Source organism: Chiloscyllium plagiosum, chromosome 4 (genome assembly GCF_004010195.1).
Source record: "Chiloscyllium plagiosum isolate BGI_BamShark_2017 chromosome 4, ASM401019v2, whole genome shotgun sequence".
In the NCBI taxonomy this organism is placed as follows: domain Eukaryota; kingdom Metazoa; phylum Chordata; class Chondrichthyes; order Orectolobiformes; family Hemiscylliidae; genus Chiloscyllium; species Chiloscyllium plagiosum.
This window is the reverse complement of record NC_057713.1, coordinates 18,510,991-18,532,485: the sequence shown is the minus strand read 5'-3', so window position 1 is coordinate 18,532,485 and position 21,495 is coordinate 18,510,991. Positions and strand designations below refer to the sequence as shown.

The 21,495-nt window shown below is 40.9% G+C and overlaps 1 protein-coding gene and 1 long non-coding RNA gene across 18 annotated transcripts in view; one reads left to right on the top strand and one right to left on the bottom strand.

The window, feature by feature from the left end:
• The window catches only part of ptk2aa (protein tyrosine kinase 2aa), a 414,515-nt gene that overhangs the window by 216,830 nt on the left and 176,190 nt on the right, over nt 1-21,495 (top strand). For all 17 annotated transcript variants that reach the window (XM_043687800.1, XM_043687797.1, XM_043687812.1 and 14 more), the window contains 4 exons: nt 11,339-11,446; nt 12,055-12,172; nt 15,833-15,863; nt 19,545-19,597. In XM_043687800.1, the coding sequence (XP_043543735.1) occupies nt 11,339-11,446; nt 12,055-12,172; nt 15,833-15,863; nt 19,545-19,597 (310 nt within the window). The remainder of the gene's footprint in view (nt 1-11,338; nt 11,447-12,054; nt 12,173-15,832; nt 15,864-19,544; nt 19,598-21,495) is intronic.
• On the bottom strand, nt 12,500-17,133 carry LOC122548890. The gene is made up of 3 exons (XR_006311356.1): nt 17,043-17,133; nt 15,060-15,155; nt 12,500-12,579 (listed from the first exon to the last, which is right to left on the bottom strand). It is a non-coding gene; the product is annotated as an uncharacterized LOC122548890 (long non-coding RNA).

The following is a 21,495-nucleotide window of genomic DNA, read 5'->3' as shown; positions in this document are numbered from 1 at the left end:
AGACAGTTGCCTAAGGCTGGAATTGAACTTGGAGCCCTGGCGCTGTGAGGCAGTAGTGCTAACCACTGTGCCACCGTGCCGCCCACATTAGATTCCCTACAGTGTGGAAACAGGCCCTTTGGCTCAACCAGTCCACACTGACCCTCCAAAGAGTAACCCACCCAGACCCATTTCCCTCTTACTGATGCACCTAACACTATGGGCAATTTAGCATGGCCAATTCACCTGACCTGCACATCTTTGGACTGTGGCAGGAAACCAGAGCAAACCCACGCAGACACGGGGAGAATGCAAAATCCACATAGACAGTTGCCTAAGGCTGGAATTGAACTTGGAGCCCTGGCGCTGTGAGGCAGTAGTGCTAACCACTGAGCCACCATGCCACAAATGGTACAGAATGTTTGTGAACCAGTTGGTGTTTTATGATGATTGACAATGGCTTCATGGTCACCATTACAGATGTTTGTTTCAAATATATTAAATTAATTTAAGGTCTGTCAGCTGTTGCTGAGAGAATTTAACCTGTGTCCCAAGAGCATTAGTGTGAGTGTTTCCGTTGCTAGTCTGTTGGCATTACTATGACGCCTCTCTTCATTAAAAAAGAAATGCAGTTGATATGTGTTTGCACTTTCAGAAGGTGTTTGATAAAGTGCTACATGATAGACTTGTTCAAAAAAGTAAAGGGCTTAAAATGAAATGAGATTGGTAATAGATGGAAAGCAGAATAAAGTGGTGCACAGTTATTTTTAGATTGGTGTGAGTGGTTGAGAAGGTAGTATACAATGGTGTCACCAGGTCTGAGGATTGGTATTAAGGCTTTTACTGATATTTATGAACAACCTGGATCTAAATATAAAAGTTGTTTTCCAAAAGGCTAGTTGTTGAAAGATAGAACTACAGCAGGTCTTCAAATACTTCTACACTTAATAGCAATTGCATATAGCAAGCATATATCTTCTAACCTACTAACCACATTTCTAGTATGTTCGTAAGAGCTAGAGACCCAGTTAAAACTCTCAGGGTGGCACAGTGGCTCAATGGTTAGCACTGCTGCCTCACAGCACCAGGGACCAGGGTTTGATTCCTGCCTCGAGCGACTGGTTGTGTGGAGTTTGCACATTCTCCCAGTGTCTGTATGGGTTTCCTCCAGGTGCTCCGGTTTCCTCCCACAATCCAAGATGTACAGGTCAGGTGAATTGGCCATGCTAAATATAGTGTTAGGTGCATTAGTAAGGGTAAATATAGGATAGGGGATTGGGTCTGGGTGCCTTACTCTTCAGAGGGTCTGTGTGGACTTGTTTGGCCGAAGGGCCTGTTTGTGTACTGTAGGAAACCTAATCTAATCATCTTTAATTAAACACTTCTAAGATGTAATTAATATATACGGTACTTAATTCCAAAGTTTGCAAGTAACAGACATTGTTTTTGCTTCTCTTTCATCTGGTGATGTGCTCAGGACTCCAAAATCCTGCCAAACTACTTTACACTCTCCCAGTAGCAAACCTCTCCATCAAGTATTAATCCTGTCCCTGTTCAAGTTCAAAATGTTCAGCCTGGACAGGTTCCACCTTTGTCACAACCTGGATATTCTGAAGCCACTCGGTGGCATCCTTGCTCCCAGGGAGTCACATCTGCAGCTGCAGCAACATCTGCCTACCTCACTAACTATTCGATCACCTATCATTATTGCTTTTTGGACCTGCCTCACTCACTCTTAGCACAGCTGTACAATCCACGTCCTTCTGAACTTGTGAAGATTGCAGCAAATAGTGCAATCCTTTAGTTAGTTAAGAGAAACTTTACTTGAAAAGAAATAACTTGCTGTATGCATCCACACATTTTTTGCTTCAACTGAAAGAAATGCTTTTCCTGTTGTTTCTGATGGCTATTCTTGACATTTTCGAACAAACTTAAGGCTTGGTGATTTCCATCTGGTATGTTATCAGCAAAATGTCTCTTTAATGCATTTGGCTTTACCAAAGTGAGATGTCACCCAGGTTTCCATTCAAACTTATGGATTTCATTCATTTAAGCTTTAAATTCTTCATTTTTTTATTTCTCCCCAGGGGGCAAAAAAGGGCAAAAATACACACAACCTTCAGGCCTAGTTAATATTTCTATCACATTAGCCAGTTCAATACTGAGAAATATCACTTTCATGCAAGTCAGTACTGTGGTTCTCTCTCTTATGTTGTCATAACTTAATTCAATATATATAAACATTTAAGACATTTTTTAAAAAAGGTTATGCTCCCATTTAGATTCCAGTACTTCCCTGTGCAGGTGTTTATTGCAGTCAGTTTATGTGAAAGACCTAAGTATTTCCTGTAAACTTGCCTGAGCTGGAGGGTTTAAGCTGTATTTCCCTTGGAGTGAAGTTTGGAAGAGGTGGGCAGTTAAGAAGGCACTTTTTCCAATAGATAAAGGTAAAGTTGCTGTAACCCTACTGGACCAAGCTCTAGTCTCTCATTAGGAAGAAATGACTGGTAGTGGTTTAAGCAGTGGGTCATTGCGCATCAGGAGAGTTCTTCATGGTATCTTCACCACCCATCAGGTGAGCGAAGAGGTTGAGAAGGAGAGTTCTTCATGGTAGCTTCAGCCAGTGTGGGAATGGAACCCATTCTGCTTTGCAAACCAACCATCCAGCCAACTGAGCTAACTGAACCCCGAATTGTAGTGAGTGTCAATAATCAGGTGATAGGTTTAAGGCAAGAGGTAGAGGACCAAGTGGAGAGTTGAGAATCTTTATCATTCAAAAGGGTTTGTTCATAATTCTCTGAAGTCAGAAGTGCTTGTTAGTAGGGTGGTGAAAAAGGCATATGGGACACTTGCAATTTTCAGTTGAAACATAGGTTACAAAAGCAGGGAAGTCAGGTTGGAATTTAAACGTTAGTGAGACCACAGCTGGAGTACTGTGTACAGTTCTGGTCACCACATTACACAGATCAACATGATAGAATCCCTTCAGTGTGGAAGCAGGCCCTTCGGCCCAACAAGTCCACACCGACCACCAAAGAGTAACCCACTCAGATCTATTCCCCTACATTTAACTCCAGGCTAATGCACCCATCCTACACATCCCTGAACACTGTGGACAGTTTAGCATTGTCAGCCAATTCATCTCACAAGCACGTCTTTGGATTGTGGGAGGAGACCAGAGCACACAGAGGAAATCCACACAGACAGAGGGAGAATTTACAAATTCCACAGACAGTTGCCTGAGGCTGGAATCTGAGGCTGGAATCAAACCTGGGTCCCTGGCGCTGTGAGGCAGCAGTGCTAGCCACTGAGCCACTGTGCTGCCCTGACAGAAAGGGTGTGAGGAGGATGTAGAGGAAATTCACCAAGATGAAAAATAAAAGTTGTGAGGAATGGTTGGATGGCTTGGATTTTTTTTGGAGCAGAGAAGACTGAGGGATGATCTGATTAAAGAGTGCAAGATTATGAGGGGCATGGACAGAGTAGATAAGGAGCAGCTGTTCCATCTAGTTGAAGGGCCAGTCACAAGGGGGGACACGTTCAAGATGAGGGGCAAAAGTTTAGGGTGTATATGAGGAAAAACCTTTCTACCCAGAGGTTGGTGACAGCATGGAATGCAATGTCTGGAAAGGTAATGCAGGTAAATTGCCTCACATCACTTAAGTAGTACCTGGATGAGCACTTGGTATGTCATAACATTAAAGCTATGGACCAAGCGCTGATAAATGCTTAGGTTAAAGTCAAGGATTTCTCATGTACCGATTTTTTTTTTTTTCTTTGAGCCTGTAAATTTATTGCGCTAATAGGGTTATTCAAAGATCACCGTACTGAGCATGTCAATAGCTTTTGTTTCAGAACAATTGCAATTCCAACAACCACATAACTGTAATACTTGTTTAGAGCGCCACCTTGTGGACCATATTATTTAGTTACTAAAATATTGCTGTGATACAAAATATTGCCGTGGTGCTGGAAAAGCACAGCAGGTCAGGCAGCATCCGAGGAGCAGGAAAATCAACTTTTCGGGCAAAAGCCCTTCATCAGGAATGAATTGCTGTAATACAGTCAACTGCCCAAATTAAAGCAACTCAAATACAAAAGCAGAATTCTGCAGATGCTGGAAATCTGAATTGAGAAGATAAAAGCTGGAATAACGCAACAGGCCAAGCAATATCTGTAGCCAGAGAAACAAAGTTAATGTTTCAGGTGAATGACCTTTCGTAGAATCATACAGCACGAAACATTCTTTTGGTCTGACTCATCCATGCCAACCAAGTTTCCCAAACTAAGCTAAGCCAACGCAGATGGCCTCCTTCTTCAAAGACCGCAGTTTCCCCTCAGACGTGGTTGACGATGCTCTCCACCGCATCTCCTCCACTTCCCGCTCCTCCCCACCTTCCCCTGCAACCGCAGGAGGTGCAAGACTTGCGCCCACACCTCCCCCCTCACTTCCCTCCCAAGGCCCCAAGGGATCCTTCCATATCCGCCACAGATTCACCTGCACCTCCATACACATCATCTATTGCATCCTCTGCACCAGAAATTCACCTGCATCTCCACACACATCATTTACTGCATCTGCTGCACCCGATGTGGCCTCCTCTACATTGGGGAGACAGGCCACCTACTTGCGGAACGTTTCAGAGAACACCTCTGGGACACCTGCACCAACCAACCCAACTGCTCCATGGCTGAATACTTTAACTCACCCTCCCACTCCGCCAAGGACATGCAGGTCCTTGGCCTCCTCCATCGCCAGACCATGGCAACACGGCGCCTGGAGGAAGAATGCCTCATCTTCCGCCTAGGAGCCCTCTAACCACAAGGGATGAATGCAGATTTCTCCAGCTTTCTCATTTCCCCTCCCCCCACCTTTTCTCAGTCCCAACCCTCAGACTCAGCACCGCCTTCTTGACCTGCAATCTTGTTCCCAACCTCTCCGCCTCCACCCCCTCTGGCCTATCACCCTCACCTTAACCTCCTCCCACCTATCATATTCCCAACGCCCCTCCTCCCTACCTTTTATCTTAGCCTGCTTGGCACACCCTCCTCATTCCTGAACATAGAACATAGAAAAATACAGCGCAGTATAGGCCCTCTGGCCCTCAATGTTGCGCCGATCCAAGCCCACCTAACCTACACTAGCCCACTATCCTTCATATGCCTATCCAATGCCCGATTAAATGCCCATAAAGAGGGAGAGTCCACCACTGCTACTGGCAGGGCATTCCATGAACTCACGACTCGCTGAGTAAAGAACCTACCCCTAACACCTGTCCTATACCTACCACCCCTTAATTTAAAGCTATGCCCCCTCGTAATAGCTGACTCCATACGTGGAAAAAGGTTCTCACGGTCAACCCTATCTAAACCCCTAATCATCTTGTACACCTCTATCAAGTCACCCCTAAACCTTCTTTTCTCCAATGTAAACAGCCCCAAGTGCCTCAGCCTTTCCTCATATGATCTTTCTACCATACCAGGCAACATCCTGGTAAACCTCCTCTGCACCCGTTCCAGTGCCTCCACATCCTTCCTATAGTATGGTGACCAAAACTGCACACAATACTCCAGATGCGGCCGCACAGAGTCTTATACAACTGCAACATGATCTCAGGACTCCGGAACTCAATTCCTCTACCGTTAAAAGCCAGTACGCCATATGCCTTCTTCACCGAACTATTTACCTGGGTGGCAACTTTCAAAGATCTGTGTACAAAGATCTATGAAGAAGGGCTTATGTCCGAAATGTCGATTCTCCTGTTACTTTGATGCTGCCTGACCTGCTGCGCTTTTCCAGCAACACATTTTTAAGCTCTGATCTCCAGCATCTGCAGTCCTCACTTTCTCCTAAGCTGTTTCTCTTATCCAACTTGAAAGAATTGCTTTGAGAAGGGAGGTTTAGTTTTTTTTAGAATGACATGCATTGATTTCCCCTGCCTCCGCTGCTTTAGATAAAAACTGGCCAATTTTAATTACAGTGCTAGTTGCAGCAGTGTCATGTTATACGGTTTTAGGAAATGAATTTAATTACTTAGCTTCTTGTGAAAATGCACTTAAATTTTTAACTCTTTATTTCGAGAGATCCTTGTCCTTGACCCCAAACTGTTAATAATATGATTGGCTCTTTGTGCAATAAATATAGTGACATTGGACTCACTGCAAGGAGAATGCCTCAGCTTTTTAAAGCTAGTAATTTGTGGTCAGATGCACTCCAGTACATATTAATCAGTATTTTCTTTTTATTTTGGCAGTTCCCTAAATGGAGAAAAGTACCACTGTAATTTATGGAAATGAATTTGTTCTTCCTATAACACTGTGACCATGATTTCCTTAGATAAATTTTTACAGCAGAGTGTTGTCTACCATATTTTAAGATTGCCTTTTCAACTGTTTATTGATTAAAACTGTCATCTGTTGTAAGATAATTGAATTTTAGTTTGCCAAATGTGTCATAGAGACATAGAGATGTACAGCGTGGAAACAGACTATTAGGTCCATCTTGTCCATCCTAACCCAATCTAGTTCCATTTGCTAACACTTGGCCCATATCCCTCTAAACCCTTCCGATTCATATACCCATCCAGATACTTTTTAAATGCTGCAATTGTACCAGCCTTCCTCTGGCAGCTCATTCCATACACGCACCACCCTCTGCGCGAAAAAGTTGCCCCTTGGGTCTCTTTTATATCTGTCCCCTCTCCCCCTAAACCTATGCCCTCTAGTTCTGGACTCCCCCACCCCAGGGAAAAGACTTTGACTACTTATCCTCTCCACGCCCCTCAGGATTTTATAAACCTCTATAAGGTCACCCCTCAGCCTCCGATGCTCCAGGAAAACAGCCCCAACCTATTCAGCATCTCCCTACAGCTCACATCCTCCAACCCTGACAACATCCTTGTAAATTGTTTCTGAACCCTTTCAAGTTTCACAACATCCTTCCAATAGGAAGGAGACCAGAATTGCATGCAATATTCCAAAAGTGGCCTAACCAATGTCCTGTACAGCTGCAACATGACCTCCCAACTCCTATACTCAAACTCTGACCAATAAAGGAAAGCATACCAAATGCCTCCTTCACTACCCTATCAACCTGCGACTCTACTTTCAAGAAACTATGAACCTGCACTCCAAGGTCTCTTTGTTAAGTTTCTAAGTCCTGCTCTGATTTGGTTTTCGAAAATGCAGCACATTTAATTTATCAAAATTAAACTCCAACTGCCACTCCTCAGCCCGTTGGTCCATCTGATCAAGAACTTATTGTACTCTGAGGTAACATTCTTCGCTGTCCACTACACCTCCAATTTTGGTGTCATCTACAAACTTACTAACTATACCTCTTATGTTCATATCTAAATCATTTATATAAATGATGAAAAGTAGTGGACCCAGCACCAATTCTTGTGGCACTCCACTGGTCACAAGCATCCAATGTGAAAAGCAACTCTCCATCACCACCCTCTGTCTTCTACCTTTGAACCAGTTCTGTATCAAAATGCCTAGTTCTCCCTGTATTCCATGAGATCTAACCTTGCTAACCAGTCTCTCATGGAGAATCTTGTCAAATGCCTTACTGAAGTCCATATAGATCATGTCTACCACTCTGCCCTCTTCAATCTTCCTTTGTTACTTCAAAAAACCTCAAGCTGATAAGATACGATTTCCTATGCACAAAGCCATGCTGTCTATCCTTAATTAGTTCTTGCCTTTCCAAATACATGTAAATCCTGTCTGTCAGGGTTCCCTCCAACAACATTCCCGCCACCGACATCAAGCTCACTGGTCTATAGTTCCCTGGCTTTTCCTTACCATCTTTCTTAAATAGTGGTACCATGTTAGCCAAGCTCCAGTCTTCCAGCACCTCTCACCTCTCTCTGAGATACAAATATCTCAGCAAGGGACCCAGCAATCACTTCCCTAGCCTCCCACACAGTTCTATGGTACACCTGATCAGGTCCTGGGGATTTATCCATTTTTATGCGTTTCAAGACATCCAGCACTTCCACCTATGTAATGTGGACATTTTTCAAGATATCATCATCAATTTGTCTACATTGTATATCTTCCATGTTCTTCTCCACAATAAACACTGATACAAAATACTCGTTTAGTATCTCCCCCATCTCCTGCGGCTCCACACATAGGCTGCCTTGCTGATCTTTGAGGGGCCCAATTCTCTCCTGAGTTACCCTTTTGTCCTTAATGTATTTATAAAACCCTTTGAATTCTCCTTAACCTATTTGCCAAAGCTATCTCATGTCCTGTTTTTGCCCTCCTGATTTCCTTCTCAAATATACTCCTACTGCCTTTATACTCTTCTACGGATTCACTCGATCTCTCCTGTCTATGCCTGACATATGCTTCCCTCTTTTTCTTAACCAAAACCTTAACAATCACTTAACTGTCATCAGCTATGGTTGCACAGTTTTAAATAGAAGGCTTGATTTAACTCTCCCTTACTGTTGAATTTGAAGTTGGTAATGCTTCTTAAATCCAGTGGTTTTCTTGCCCATGTCAAAGTTATGCAGGGCAGGGATCGTATTGAGTGCCAAAATTACTTGGGACCCCATTGAGACCCTTTAATTGTTTAATTAATACCCAGTTGACAATCTCATCACACCATCACTTGGAATTAACTGGCCACAGAAGAGGCTTATGCTATCTGTCAAGCTGCTGGCGCAGCACATATTCAAATCATATCATGATGCTGACCTTCCCGTGGACAGTAATGCCCCACTTGTCTGTCCTTGGCATGCTACAAAGCTTCAGCGAATTGCAGTAAAAACTGGAGGAGCAGCATTTCATATTCAAACTAGGCAATTTACATCCTTCCGGACTTAATCATGAGTTTCGTACCTTCAAATTGTGAACCAACTCCTTCCCTTTCTTTTAACTTTGCTTGTTACATTCTCTGTCACCATGTCGTCTCTCCCCTCCCTAGCTCCATTGGGACAGTCTTTTTTTCAACCTCGCAGTTAGACACACCATTGTTGTGCCATTCTCATATTCCTATCACTTAATCTGAACTATCAACATCCTTTCTTCCCTAGCACTCCAATCCACCCTCCCCCACTCTCTCCAAACTAAATGTTGCCCCCTCCACACTTTACTTTAGCTCTAATCAAGAGTCATCTATACTTGAAATGTTAGTTTGCTTTCTCTCCATGAATGCTACCTGATCCGCTGTGATGTCCAGCATTTTTGTTTTCAGTACAGATTCCAGCATCTGCAGTAACTTGCTCTTATTCTGTCTAATGGTGCATGTTCATGTCGAGAGCTGCTAACCTCTAAGTGGCTGGAGCTTATCTCAGGCAGGATTTTTTTATCCAGAAGAGGGAAGTCATTCCTCCAGTCTATTTTCACCTAATTTGTGTTAAAAGTCTGTCAACACATCTACCCTTAGATATGGGCTCAAAATCGCTCCCAATATTCTAAAGGTGGTCTGACCAGAGCCTTATATAGACTCAGTAGTACAGAGTCATAAGGTCATAGAGACATACAGCATGGAAACAGACCTTTGGTCCAACTTGTCTGCACCATCCAGACATCCCAATCTGACCTAGTCCCATTTACCAGCATTTGGCCTATCCTTGCTCTTGTATTTTAGCACTATTGAAATGCATTGGCCTTTCTAACTGCCAATTTAGCCTGCATCTTAACCCTAAAAGAACCCTGAACTGGCACTCTTGTGCCACTTTGTACTTCAGATTTGAAAAGCCTTTCTCCATTTAGAAAATAGTCTGCTTCACTATTCTTCCTGCCAAAGTACGCAACCTCTCGCTTTCCAATATTGTATTCCATCTTCCACCACTTTGCTCACTCTCCTAACCTGTCCAAGTCCTTCTGCAGCCTCCCCATTTCCTTATCTACTTGTGCCTCCACCTATCTTTGTGTTATCAGCAAACTTAGCAACAATGCCCTCAGCTCCTTTGTTTAGATTGTGGCCCCAACACAGATCCCTACGGGAATTCAGCTGTCACTGGCTGATGTCCTGAAAAGGATCTCTTTATCCCCACTCTGTGTTCTGCCAGTCAGCCAATCCTCTATCTGTGTCAATACTTTACCCCTAACTCCATGAGCTCTTACCTTATTTAGCAGCCTCCTGTGCAGCACCTTGTCAAAAGCTTTCTGGAGGTTCAAATAGATCATGTCCACTGGCTCTCCTTTGTCTAACCTCTTTGTTACGTTCTCGAAGAATTGTAACAGATTGTCAGGTATGATCTCCTTTGAAGCTGTGCTGACTTAACCCTGCACTTTATCATGCACTTCCAAGTACTCTGAATCTTATCTTTAATGGACTCTCAAATCTTACCAACTACTGAGGTTGGGCTAACCAGTTCATAGTTCCCTGTCTTCTACCTCCCTCCCTTCTCAAACAGGGGTGTTACATCAGCCATTTTCCAGTCCTGACTCCAGTGATTCCTGAAAGCATCTACAATCTCCTCAGTTAACTCCTTCAGAACTTTGGATTCCAGGTGATTTAACCATCTTCATCAACAAACACATCGAATTAGACCCAACCTATCACCCCCCTGAGAAAAAGGACAGGAAATGACATCACCACAGGAAATGACGTCACCAACCCAAAGAAATCCAAACATATAAATAGAAAGCAGGAATTATCAACAGTGCTTCACCTGGAGGCCCACTGAAGATGTTACCTAGTAGGGTGATGAAAAGTCTGGAAATGAACCTCCCAGCTTAGCGAACAAACCTGCTTCCAAAAGGTTGGATGTAATTTACCAGGACTTTGGTCCCAGCACGATTCAGATGGAGCCTGTCCCATTGGAAACACTCCCTCCTTCCCCAGTATTGGTGCCAATGTCCCATGAATTCAATGCCCAATGAATTCAATTTGAGCCAAGTGTTTATCTCTTTAACCTTATTGACCCCACGTGCCAGTTAGCTTGTGGCTTGGGTAGTAATCTGGAGATTATTACCTTTTTGGTTCTGTATTTTAATTTAGCCCCGAGCTGCTCATATTCCCTCAGCAAAACCTTGTTCCTTTTTCTGCCGAACTCGTTGGTACTTATGTGGACCACAATGACTGGATCTTTCCCACCCCACTTCAAGTTCTTCTGCAGTGGCTACAGAAGCAGGATAGAGGAATATTGCAGCAAGTAACTCACCAACAAACACCCCAAAGCTGGTCTTCTCTTTGTATTTGAAAGCTGCCTACATTTGATATTCCAGGCTTTTCAAAATACATTTATAAGAGTTAGTTTTGATGTATAGTAAACTTATCCCAAAAAGTACAATTTGAAAGTTTTGGCATTTTATTTGTTCAGATGAAAAGACACACTACAGCTAAGCCTTTCATTATTGTTCTGATTTTTAAATAAAAATTCTTCTTTTACAGCCAACTCACCTGGCTAATTTTAACCAGGTACAGACCATTCAGTATTCAAACAGTGATGATAAAGACAGAAAAGGAACTTTGCAGTTAAAAGTATCTGGAGCAGCAGAGGTAAGTTCCAACATCAATTTTGAGAATGACAACTGTCTTGAACTTTTTGTGATTTTTATTTTTTGTTCATTCGGGTATAATTTCAGAACAGTAGATCAAACCATCTCAGTGGTTGACCAATTGATATTTCACTCAGCATCTGTAAATGAAATACATATTCTATGTGTCAGCATGCATAACCTGTCAGATTTTCACAGCTGGTGGGCCCAGTAATCTGCAGGACAATTTATTCAAGGACAACATGATTGACTCTATTCATAGTTGGTGTTGCTTCAATACAAGCAGCTATATTTTTGCATAAGCAAAAGTGATCTTTGAGATTTCTTTTTGTATTGAATTTCTTTTTGGAATTTATTTGCATCATAAAATAAGCCTGAAATTTGGTTTGCATGTTATATTTGCTATTTGTCACACCATTGACCCTGAGTTGTTAATGACTTGTACACAAAAAGTACACATTGCAGTTGTCAAGTCTCATCCTTGATTGATGTTTGCGATGATGTATTCTGGTTTTGACCCTAGATATCTTGTTAGAATGAGACCGAATGCCCTGATGAGAAAGGAGGCTGGGAGAAGTTATGGCAATAATGTTATGTTTTTATTTTCAGCCCTTGACAATAACAACTCCATCACTGAACATCGCAGAAAACATGGCAGACTTGATAGATGGTTATTGTCGCTTAGTGAATGGGATCATGCAGTCGTTCATTATTAGGTCCCAGAAAGGTAGGTTTAAGTTCTTGCAAACTTTTTGTCTTTTGAGCTACTACTAACATATGTTATCAGGCAACTGTATTTGAGATTTTCACAAGGAGCGACAGACTCTAATATTTAGAATCTGTTTCTTTTCATGAAAATTTCAAGTTGAGAGCTATGTTGAACACCTGTTTCATCGGAATGTACATTTGACTAGAAATATGTTCACAACTAAGAATATTCAATGTATGTATCTCTACAAAGTACACTTTACAAGTTATCTGCTTTTGCTACTTGTATTGAATTCCAGAAAAACACACAATTCTGTCACATTTCAGCAGTACAATGATGGTCATAGTTGCTGATGCTGTCAATTCGGGTGCCATTGACTTTGCAGTTGGCAATTTGCAACTTGTTACACAGCGTAGTCAGAGTATCTGTTCAACAGAGGAAGAGAAGAGAGCATGTGTTTATACTGTTTGTTATATATTGCAGGTTTTTCCCTAATATTTTCACAACCTATGAATTGCCTTACATGGAGTTTAGTTTAACTATTGTTGATGTCATTATGTGGAAATATGAGATAAATAAATTGCTGGCAAGATACATATCAAAAATAACAAGTAAACAATTGACCTATTTTGAGTTATTGGTAAGAATGACTTAGTTATTGATGAAAAACTTATTACAATTTCAGTGGTTGGTGAACAGGGTAAATAATAATGCAGCAAGTTGGTTGCAACATATCTGGACTGAAATGTCTACAGTCAGGCTTTTCGTTATGCCACAATATTAAAATCACAGCTCCTCTTCTCTGTGAGCATTGTTTTTAAGGCCAGCATTTATTATTCATCTGTAATTAGCCTTGATAAGATGGTGGTGAACTGTCAACTTAAATTGTTGCAGTCCGTATGTCAATATATGCACAATGCTATTAGATAATTCTAGGACTACACAGTTAATGGCAGGACCCTGAACAGCATTGATTTACAGAGGGATCTTGGGATTCATGTCCACAGCTCCCTGAAAGTGGCCACGCAAGTAGATAGGATGGTGAAGAAGACCATGCTTGCCTTTATTGGTCAGGGAATTGAGTACAAGAGTCAAGATGTCATGTTGCAACTTTATAAGACTTTGGATGGCCACACTTAGAGTATTGCGTTCAATTCTGGTTGCCACATTATATGAAAGATGTGGAAGCTTTGGAAAAGTTGCGGAAAAATTTAATCAGAATGCTGGATTAGAGGCAATGAACTATAAAGAGAGGCTAGAAGAGCTCTGGTTGTTTTCTCTGGAATGGCAGAGGCTGAGGGCAGACTTGATAGAAGTCTATAAAGTTATGAAATGCGTAAGTAAAGTTGACAGAATATTTTTTTCCCCCAGAGTTGCAATGCCTAAAACTAGGGAGCATGCATTTAAGGTGAGAGGGGGAAAATTCAAAGATGATTTGAGGGGCAAGTTTTTCATACAGTGTGTGGTAGGAATGTGGAACATACTCCTAGCTGTGGTGGTAGAGGCAGATATGATAGGAGCATTTAACAGACTTAGGCAAGCACATGAAAAAGCAAGGAACGGAGGGATATGGGCCAAGGGCAGGCCGAAGGGGTCAGTTAAATTTGGCATCATGTTTGGCACAATATCATGCACCGAATGGCCTGTTCCCGTCCTGCGCAGTTCTATGTTCTATGATTTTCGGTGAAGCAACTGTAAAAACTTTCAAGTCAAGATAGTTTGTCACTTGGAGCAGTATTACCATGTACTCCTGCCCTTGTTCTTCTCGGTGGTAGATTTACAGGCTTAGGTGCTGTGAAAGAAACCCTGGCATGTTGGTGCAGTATATCTTGTAGATGGGGCACACTCCAATCACGCCATCACTAAGATAGTGAGTGATGTGCCAGTCTTGTGCACTACTTTACCCAGGATTCTGTTGGGTTTCTTCTGTGGTTGAAGCTGCACTCATTCATTCAAGTGGAGAATATTTAACCACATTACTGACTTGTGCTTTGAAGATGGTGGGTAGGCTTTGAGAAACCAGAATTGCAGGTGAATCCCTAACATCTGACCTGTTTTTATAGAAGTGTATGACAGACCCAGTTATGTTTGTATTTAATTTAACACTCAGTGATGCTGATATTGTGGATTGCCATGGGGAGATAGATAGTTCCTGTATTGGTTAGAGAATGGTATTTGACTGACACTTAAGTATGTTAGTGGTCACTTGTCAGTTCAAGTCTGCATATTGTCCACATTGCTGTATATTGGGTAGTAATCAGCCAGAAGTCTCCTTGCCCATGTTTGTCTTGACACCATGAGACCTCATGGGGCCCTGGGTCAATGTTGAGGACTCCCAGAGGTTACTCCTTACCAACCGCAGTGCCTCAATTGGGTCTGTTCTGCCAGTGGCGCAAGACATATCCAGGGATGGTGATGGTGTTGTCTGGGAAACAATCATTCTCATGGGGTCATGCACTACTGACAATGTCAGGCTATTGTTTGACCAGTCTGCAAACAGCTCTCCCAGTTTTGGCACCTGTCCCTAGGTATTGGTAAGGAGGACCATCTACAAAATACATTCCAGCAACTTGCCGAGGTGTTTTGACCAAAGCCCTTCTTATCAGAATCTTTACTACCTGTTTCTTTATTGTCACTGTGTCAAAGTCCTGAAACTTCCTTCCCAACAGTATTTTGGTGTATACCTAAAGCATACTCACTGCAGCAGTTCAGAAATATAGCTGATCCTCTTTTTGAAGACAGTTTGGACTGGTATTAATAGAAATGTCTCATTCCCTGAATAAATAAACAAAACTAAAATATCTTAATGGGATTCCTGCATTTGCGGTTTGTAGTTGGGGTGACCTTATTCATTATTACAATTCCTGATTCAAATTTTGCACAAAATCAAAGAATAGATACTAACTTGGAGCCAGACAGATTGTAGCTTGAAGGCTGAGATATACAGAACAGCAAGTCACCTTAGAGTCTGAGGCAAAATGGGTTCAAATGGTATCCAGACCTAATAATGAGCAAATATTATTTGCATGCAATTAACCTTTTTTGTTCCTCTGAAGTTGTGAAGTTATACCTCTTCTCAAATAAGTTATGCAGTCAAAAATTGTTTGATGGAATTTGTGGTTTTATTATCACCACTGATCATTCAATAAAACTGGTCATCTTTACATAACTAGAAATGAACTAATATGGAACAAAAAATAATTGAAATAATTTCGAAATAGACCAACCTTATTTACAGAAGATTGGATTAACTCATGATTTGTTATGAGAAAGTGAGGACTGCAGATGCTGGAGATCAGCGTCGAAAGGTGTAGTCTGGAAAAGTACAGCCGGTCAGGCAGCATCCGAGCAGCAGCAAAGTCGACATTTTGCGCTTAAGTCCTTCATCCTGCTTCCCTGCTGCTCAGATGCTGCCTGACCAGCTGTACTTTTCCAGCACTACACTCTTCGACTCACGATTTGTTATGTCTTGTTCTTGGGTTCAATTGGCCATTGCAGCATTTTGTTTTTTAGTTTGGGTGACCTAGTGGTTGAAGGTGGTTTAATTCATGGTATTCTTGATTTCTTAATTTCCTCTTTAAAGCAGTGTCTGCTGATTTAGTAAAAGCAGTAATACCATTCAGCTTAAGAAGAAAACTGTTATTTATCTGCTTACATTTGGTGATGCTTTTTCCACAGAAGGAGAACGGGCTTTGCCATCCTTGCCCAAGTAAGTGAACACGAGTTTCAAGTAATTACCAGTATATCATTTAAGATAAATTAAGTTTTAAGAATAATTTGTTGTATTCATATTCATTGAAAACTAAATATTACGTGCACAATAGAGTTTAATATAGAATCACGGAATGGTTCTAGCACAAGAGGCGACAATTTGGCCTTTTATATCCCTGCTGGCTCTCTATGAAAGCAACTCAGCTCTTCCCATTCTCCTACCCTTTCCATGAAGCCCTGTAATTTAAAAAAAAATCTTCACAGAGCCAGGTAAGTGTTACAGTACAGAAAGGCACCATTCAGCCCATTTGTGTCAATCTTCTGTCTTTTTCCCCAGAACTTTATACATTAATTTTGATCCAATACCTTCTTGAATGCCTCAATTTAACCTGCCTCCACTATATCACCTGTCAGTGCATTGCATGCTCTAACTACTTGCAGTGTGAAAATGTTTCTCCTCACTTCACCTTTCCTTCTTTGACAGATCATTTAAAATAATTATACAGTTCAATTTCAAATATTGTAATTGAATCTGTCCCTACCACATACTAAGTCAGAGCACTCCAGATGCTAACTACTTGTTGTGTAAAATGTTCCTCCTTATGCCACTTTTGGTTCTTCTGCTGTTGACCTTAGATCAGCATCCTCTAGTTCTCTATTCTTTAGTCAGTAAAAGCTGTTTCTCCCTCTCCACTCTATCCAGATCAAAGTGCTTTCCAACCTCCCCTTATCGAAGAACAACCCCAATTTATTCATGTGACTGAAGTTTCTCATTCATGAAAATGTTCTCAAGTTTTCCTGAACTCTCTAATGCCTTCATATCATCACCAAATTTACACTTAAACAACTTAATGGTTTGTTATTAGTAACGTAACTTTACCAGAACATGAATAAACAACAAGATAATCTATTAATATCTATGATCTAAACTCTATTTTGTTTAAACACCACTCATACTCCAGATGGACAGACAGACACAGTTAAATTAGAAAGATTAGAAAAATAAAATTTGTAACTGGCCAATTCAATAACTATTTTAACAATGAGTACAATGCCTTAATGAAATCCCTTGAACATTCAGTTGATTAACAGGCACATGGGACTATATTTTTCTTGAATTTCAAAGTCATTTATTAGTGCAAACAGCTTCTTAAGCCCACTGGAGACTTTTACTTACGTCTTACAGAATTAGGGTTCTTTCCTCAAAATCTTCAACAATTCTTTAACTGGATATAAAACTTAGAGGAAGTAAAACTCAACGTCTTTCAGTTGAGCAGCTTCTGTGCGCACAACCCCAAACCCTGACCAAACTGGTTTCCCTTTTTCAACATCCTCTGTGATTGGCTGGCCAGCAACTTGATTGACCCATTCAACATCCAACCTGCTGCCAGTCCTTAAGCATAACATATTCTGGTGACAATGCATCTGCTATGTTTGTTGAAGAATGGTATTTGTCATGTTGGATCCTCTGGATAAGGCTGAGCAGGATTATCCACTCGACCCCTCTAGCTGAAGCTGCTAGCAAATGCTTTCACCTTATTTTTATTTTACACTCGTGCTGGGCTCCCTATCATTGAGGATATTTGTCTGTTTTAATTACCCATCAGCATTTGTGATTGAATGTGACATGTCAGCAAAAGAAACTGGATCGAAGTAGATTGGCTAGCAGTGTCTCTTGCATTCTGTTTTTGCTGCTCAACATGCAGCTAGTCCTGCCTTGTAACTTAACCAAATCGACAGCTCATTTTTAGTGATTCACTGCTACTGTCCTGGATATCTGCTGGAGGTAGATTGGTGAAAATGAGATCAAGTATATTGTTGCCTCTTGTTGGTTCACGCAACATCTACCACATGACAGTATAGTAGCTTTAGGATTTGGTCAACCTAGTCACTTTTGGTGCTGTTGAATCACCAAAAATGCTTGGTGCAGCTTTCCTCATGCCCACCTGCACTCTTTTTATTGAGCCAGGGTTGATCTCTCAGCTTGATGGCAATAGTAGTGTAATGGACATGCCAGGCCATAAAGTTATGGATTATGGTTGAAGATATTTCTGTTATTGATGGTCTACTTTCTTCATTGATGCCCAGACTTGATATGTTAGATCTGAACAAAATCTGTTCCATAAAGCACAGTGATAGCACCACACAGCATAATGTTAGTTATGCTCTATGTGGAGGTAGGAATTCGTTTCCATATTCATAATGTCTATTTACTCCAATTGATACTGTCATGGATATCTGCTGGAGGCAGTTTGGTGAAGATGAGATCAAGTACATTGTTGCCTCTTGTTTGTTCACTTACCATCTGCTACATGACAGATTAGCAGCTATATGCTTTAGGATTTGGTCAACCTAGTCACTGTTGGTGCTGTTGAATCACTACTGGTGATGGAAATTAAAGTCCCCCATCCAGAGTACATTTTGTCCCCTTGTTGTCTTCATTGCTCCAAGTAATCATCTTTCCAAGAGGTATTCAACATGAAGGAGAACTAAGTGTTAATCAACAGGCGGCTTCCTTGCTGACGTTTCACCTGATGCCATGAAATTTCATATTCAGAGGTTAATGTTGAGAATTCGATGGCAACTCCTTTCTGACTGCATAGCACTGTGCTGCCCCCTCTGCTGGGTCTGTCCTGCTGGTGCAACAGTCTCACCCAGGCATGGAATGGAATGGGATGGGATGAGATCAGATGGGATGGTGGTGATATTGTCTGGAACATATTCTCACAATTGTGCCTTACAGAAAATATTAGGTTGTTGCTTGACTAACTCTTGCTTGGGCTAACACTTGCACAGCCCTCTGGATGTTGATAAGGAGGTCTTTGCAAGATCAACTGGGCAAGAATACCATTGTCATTTATAGTGCCTTGATTGTTGTCGGATGTTTCATCTGCTTTTGTTCCTCTTGTCAGACTTTGTGGCAGTTCAGATTTTCAATTAAAGTCAGTTCCTTTGATCATGATTTTCATTCCCAAAATTACCCCAAATTTGGCCATTCTTTTTGAAAGATCATACAAAACAGCAATAATTTAACAAAGGAAAATGACCCAAGGTACTTCACACTGCTATGAAAAAAGCTTTGTCAAAGTGTTTGGTTTTAAGATCACCTTTGAGAAAAGCAGAGAGTTAAAACAGAGGAGTGTTTGGCCAGTAATTTCAGAGCAGCACCTTAGTGTCTTATTGTAGTGATTGTGCTCACCCCTTTTTTTTTCTCTCTTTCTCCTGTTGATTTACATGAGCACCAACTGGTTAATTATTATTCAACATGAGAAATATTCAAGACTGAATTATGCTCCCTGTTTGGCTTTCTATATTACAGTGCCAAATTTTTGCCTGCTCACAGTGCATGGTCCTATTGATTTTCCTGTTCACATTTGCCAGATTATTGTTGGAATCACACTTCTGTATTAAGCTGCAATATTTGTCTGTAGTTCAGAAGTTCATTTTACAACAAATTGACATAAATATGTTCAGCTTTAGCTTCATTATGTTGTCTGTCTTCATCCACCCTCCAAAACACTCAAATGGTAACTCCTATTCGCCACAGTCTCCCTGAGTCAGAAGGGAAATTCTGTAACCTGCTAATAATTGTAAGCAACCATTGGGTGGAAGTAATGAATGCATACTGGGTCTTTCAGAAAATGCATAACATTCAGCGTCTTTCTAATTCGCATTTCAGATTGTCAAACAGTGAAAAACAGGGCTTGAGGACACGGACCGTCTCAGTCTCAGGTAGGATTGCTTTCTAAATTTTATAAACTTCTAAATTTTGTAAGAAGCATTGACCTATGCAGTTATATTTTCCTTTAAGCATTTGCCAGTTTTTTGTGGTTTATCTTCAGCATTTTTGTAATTGATGATTCTGGTGTTGGAAAATTCCAGTCCTGGATTGTAATAATTTTTAAAAATAAATTACATTCTGTCTTCTGATTTTGGAATCCCTACTTAAGAGTTCACTATTTTATGCATTTAAAAATGACCCAGCAGATCCTGACGAAGGGCTTTTGCCCGAAACATTGATTTCCCTGCTCCTCGGATGTTGCCTGATCTGTTGTGCTTTTCCAGCACCGTACTCATGACCCAACAGATGTCAACTATTAGCTAAAATTGAATTGATGACAGTATTACACTAGTTTTTCACACACCATATAGATGATTTAGCTTGTAAATGGATAAAGGAATTCTCATTGCATCACCAGTAGCTCATTGTGCTTATTTTCCTTGAAGATTTTGTGTAATGTCAGCTTCTCAGTGTTGACCATTTCCAAGTATCTTATTTTCTTCAGTCACCGTCATTATGAAATGTAGAACAATATATATTAAATAGCAAACAATTTTTAAAAATAGTTTAGCTCTGAGAAAATCAAGATATGTTTCCTACAGTGTGTGAAAATAAGCAATATCAGAAATAATATTAGGAGGCCTTCATTGTACAAGGTATTACTTTACGTAGAGTAAATAGAAATGTTCAGTAATTGAATAATGCCAAATGTTTTATTTAAATTTGTCAGCACTTGGTTTGCTAGCTTTGTACTAGCTTTTGAAAATGTACAGTACAAGCTTTTAAATTAATTTAGACTTGTGAAATGTTTGCAACAGTTAACTCTACTACATTGATTTTAGGTTTAATAGAATGGCAGAATGAATACCACTTGATTTTGATGTGGAAAGTGGGATTGATCATAATTGAACTACTTACTCCAGCACTGTACAGTAACTAACTTGTCACAAAGGCGAGAGTCAGTAAGCCGCAGGCTCTGTTGAATAGCAATCAACATAAAAAGTATTCTTGTCGAATGTCACAGAGCTCCCATCCTGTTTTCAGGTTGATCTCAGATGAATGTTAAATGCCAGGCTACTGAGGACAAATAGAAGTTTATTGAAATTTCAGTCCAAGCACAGAGCAAGTTATGTGTTGTGACCTCAGTGTTAAGATGATGATGAGGCCTAATATTGGATGTGAAAGAACTTCTTGTGTTTAAATTGCTTTCAGTTTTCTGCCATAGAAGTTCCACAGGGTTAGGTAGCAAGTCTCAGCTGTTTTGGACCACAGTGTTGAGTCTTTCTCAAACTAAGGCAAAAAATAATTTAAAAATCAAATCAGCTTATCTGTGAGTTCACAGCAGCTGCAGCTTTGGAGTATTCCCCTTTTTTCAAAAAGCATCTTAAGCTCAAACTATTTTTATTGAAATTTGACTGCTCTAGAAGGCTTTTGTCTTTACAGAAACTTGCAAATTTGAAGACCAGATGAATGAGGTATAAACTGTCAATTGTTGCAGCATTGTTATGACCAGCTGGATCAAGATTAATACGTTCATGGAATGTGAGCATCGCTGTCAGCCAGCATTCATTGCCTATTGGTGATGCTGGTGAGCTGGCTTCATGAACTGCAGCAGACCATGTGCTGAGGGTAGACTATGAATGCCAATACAAAATTCCAGGAAATGTGCACTTTTGGTCTGTTTTCTTTCTTTGAAATTTTTTTTCTAAAAATAAATCGGATTGGAGCGGAAAGGAGGGCTCTAGATTGCTAGATTACTGGGTTGTCTCGCTTGCTCTCTATCTCTCTCTCTATCTATCTCTCTCTCTATCTCTCTCTCTATCTCTCTCTCTCTATCTCTCTCTCTCTC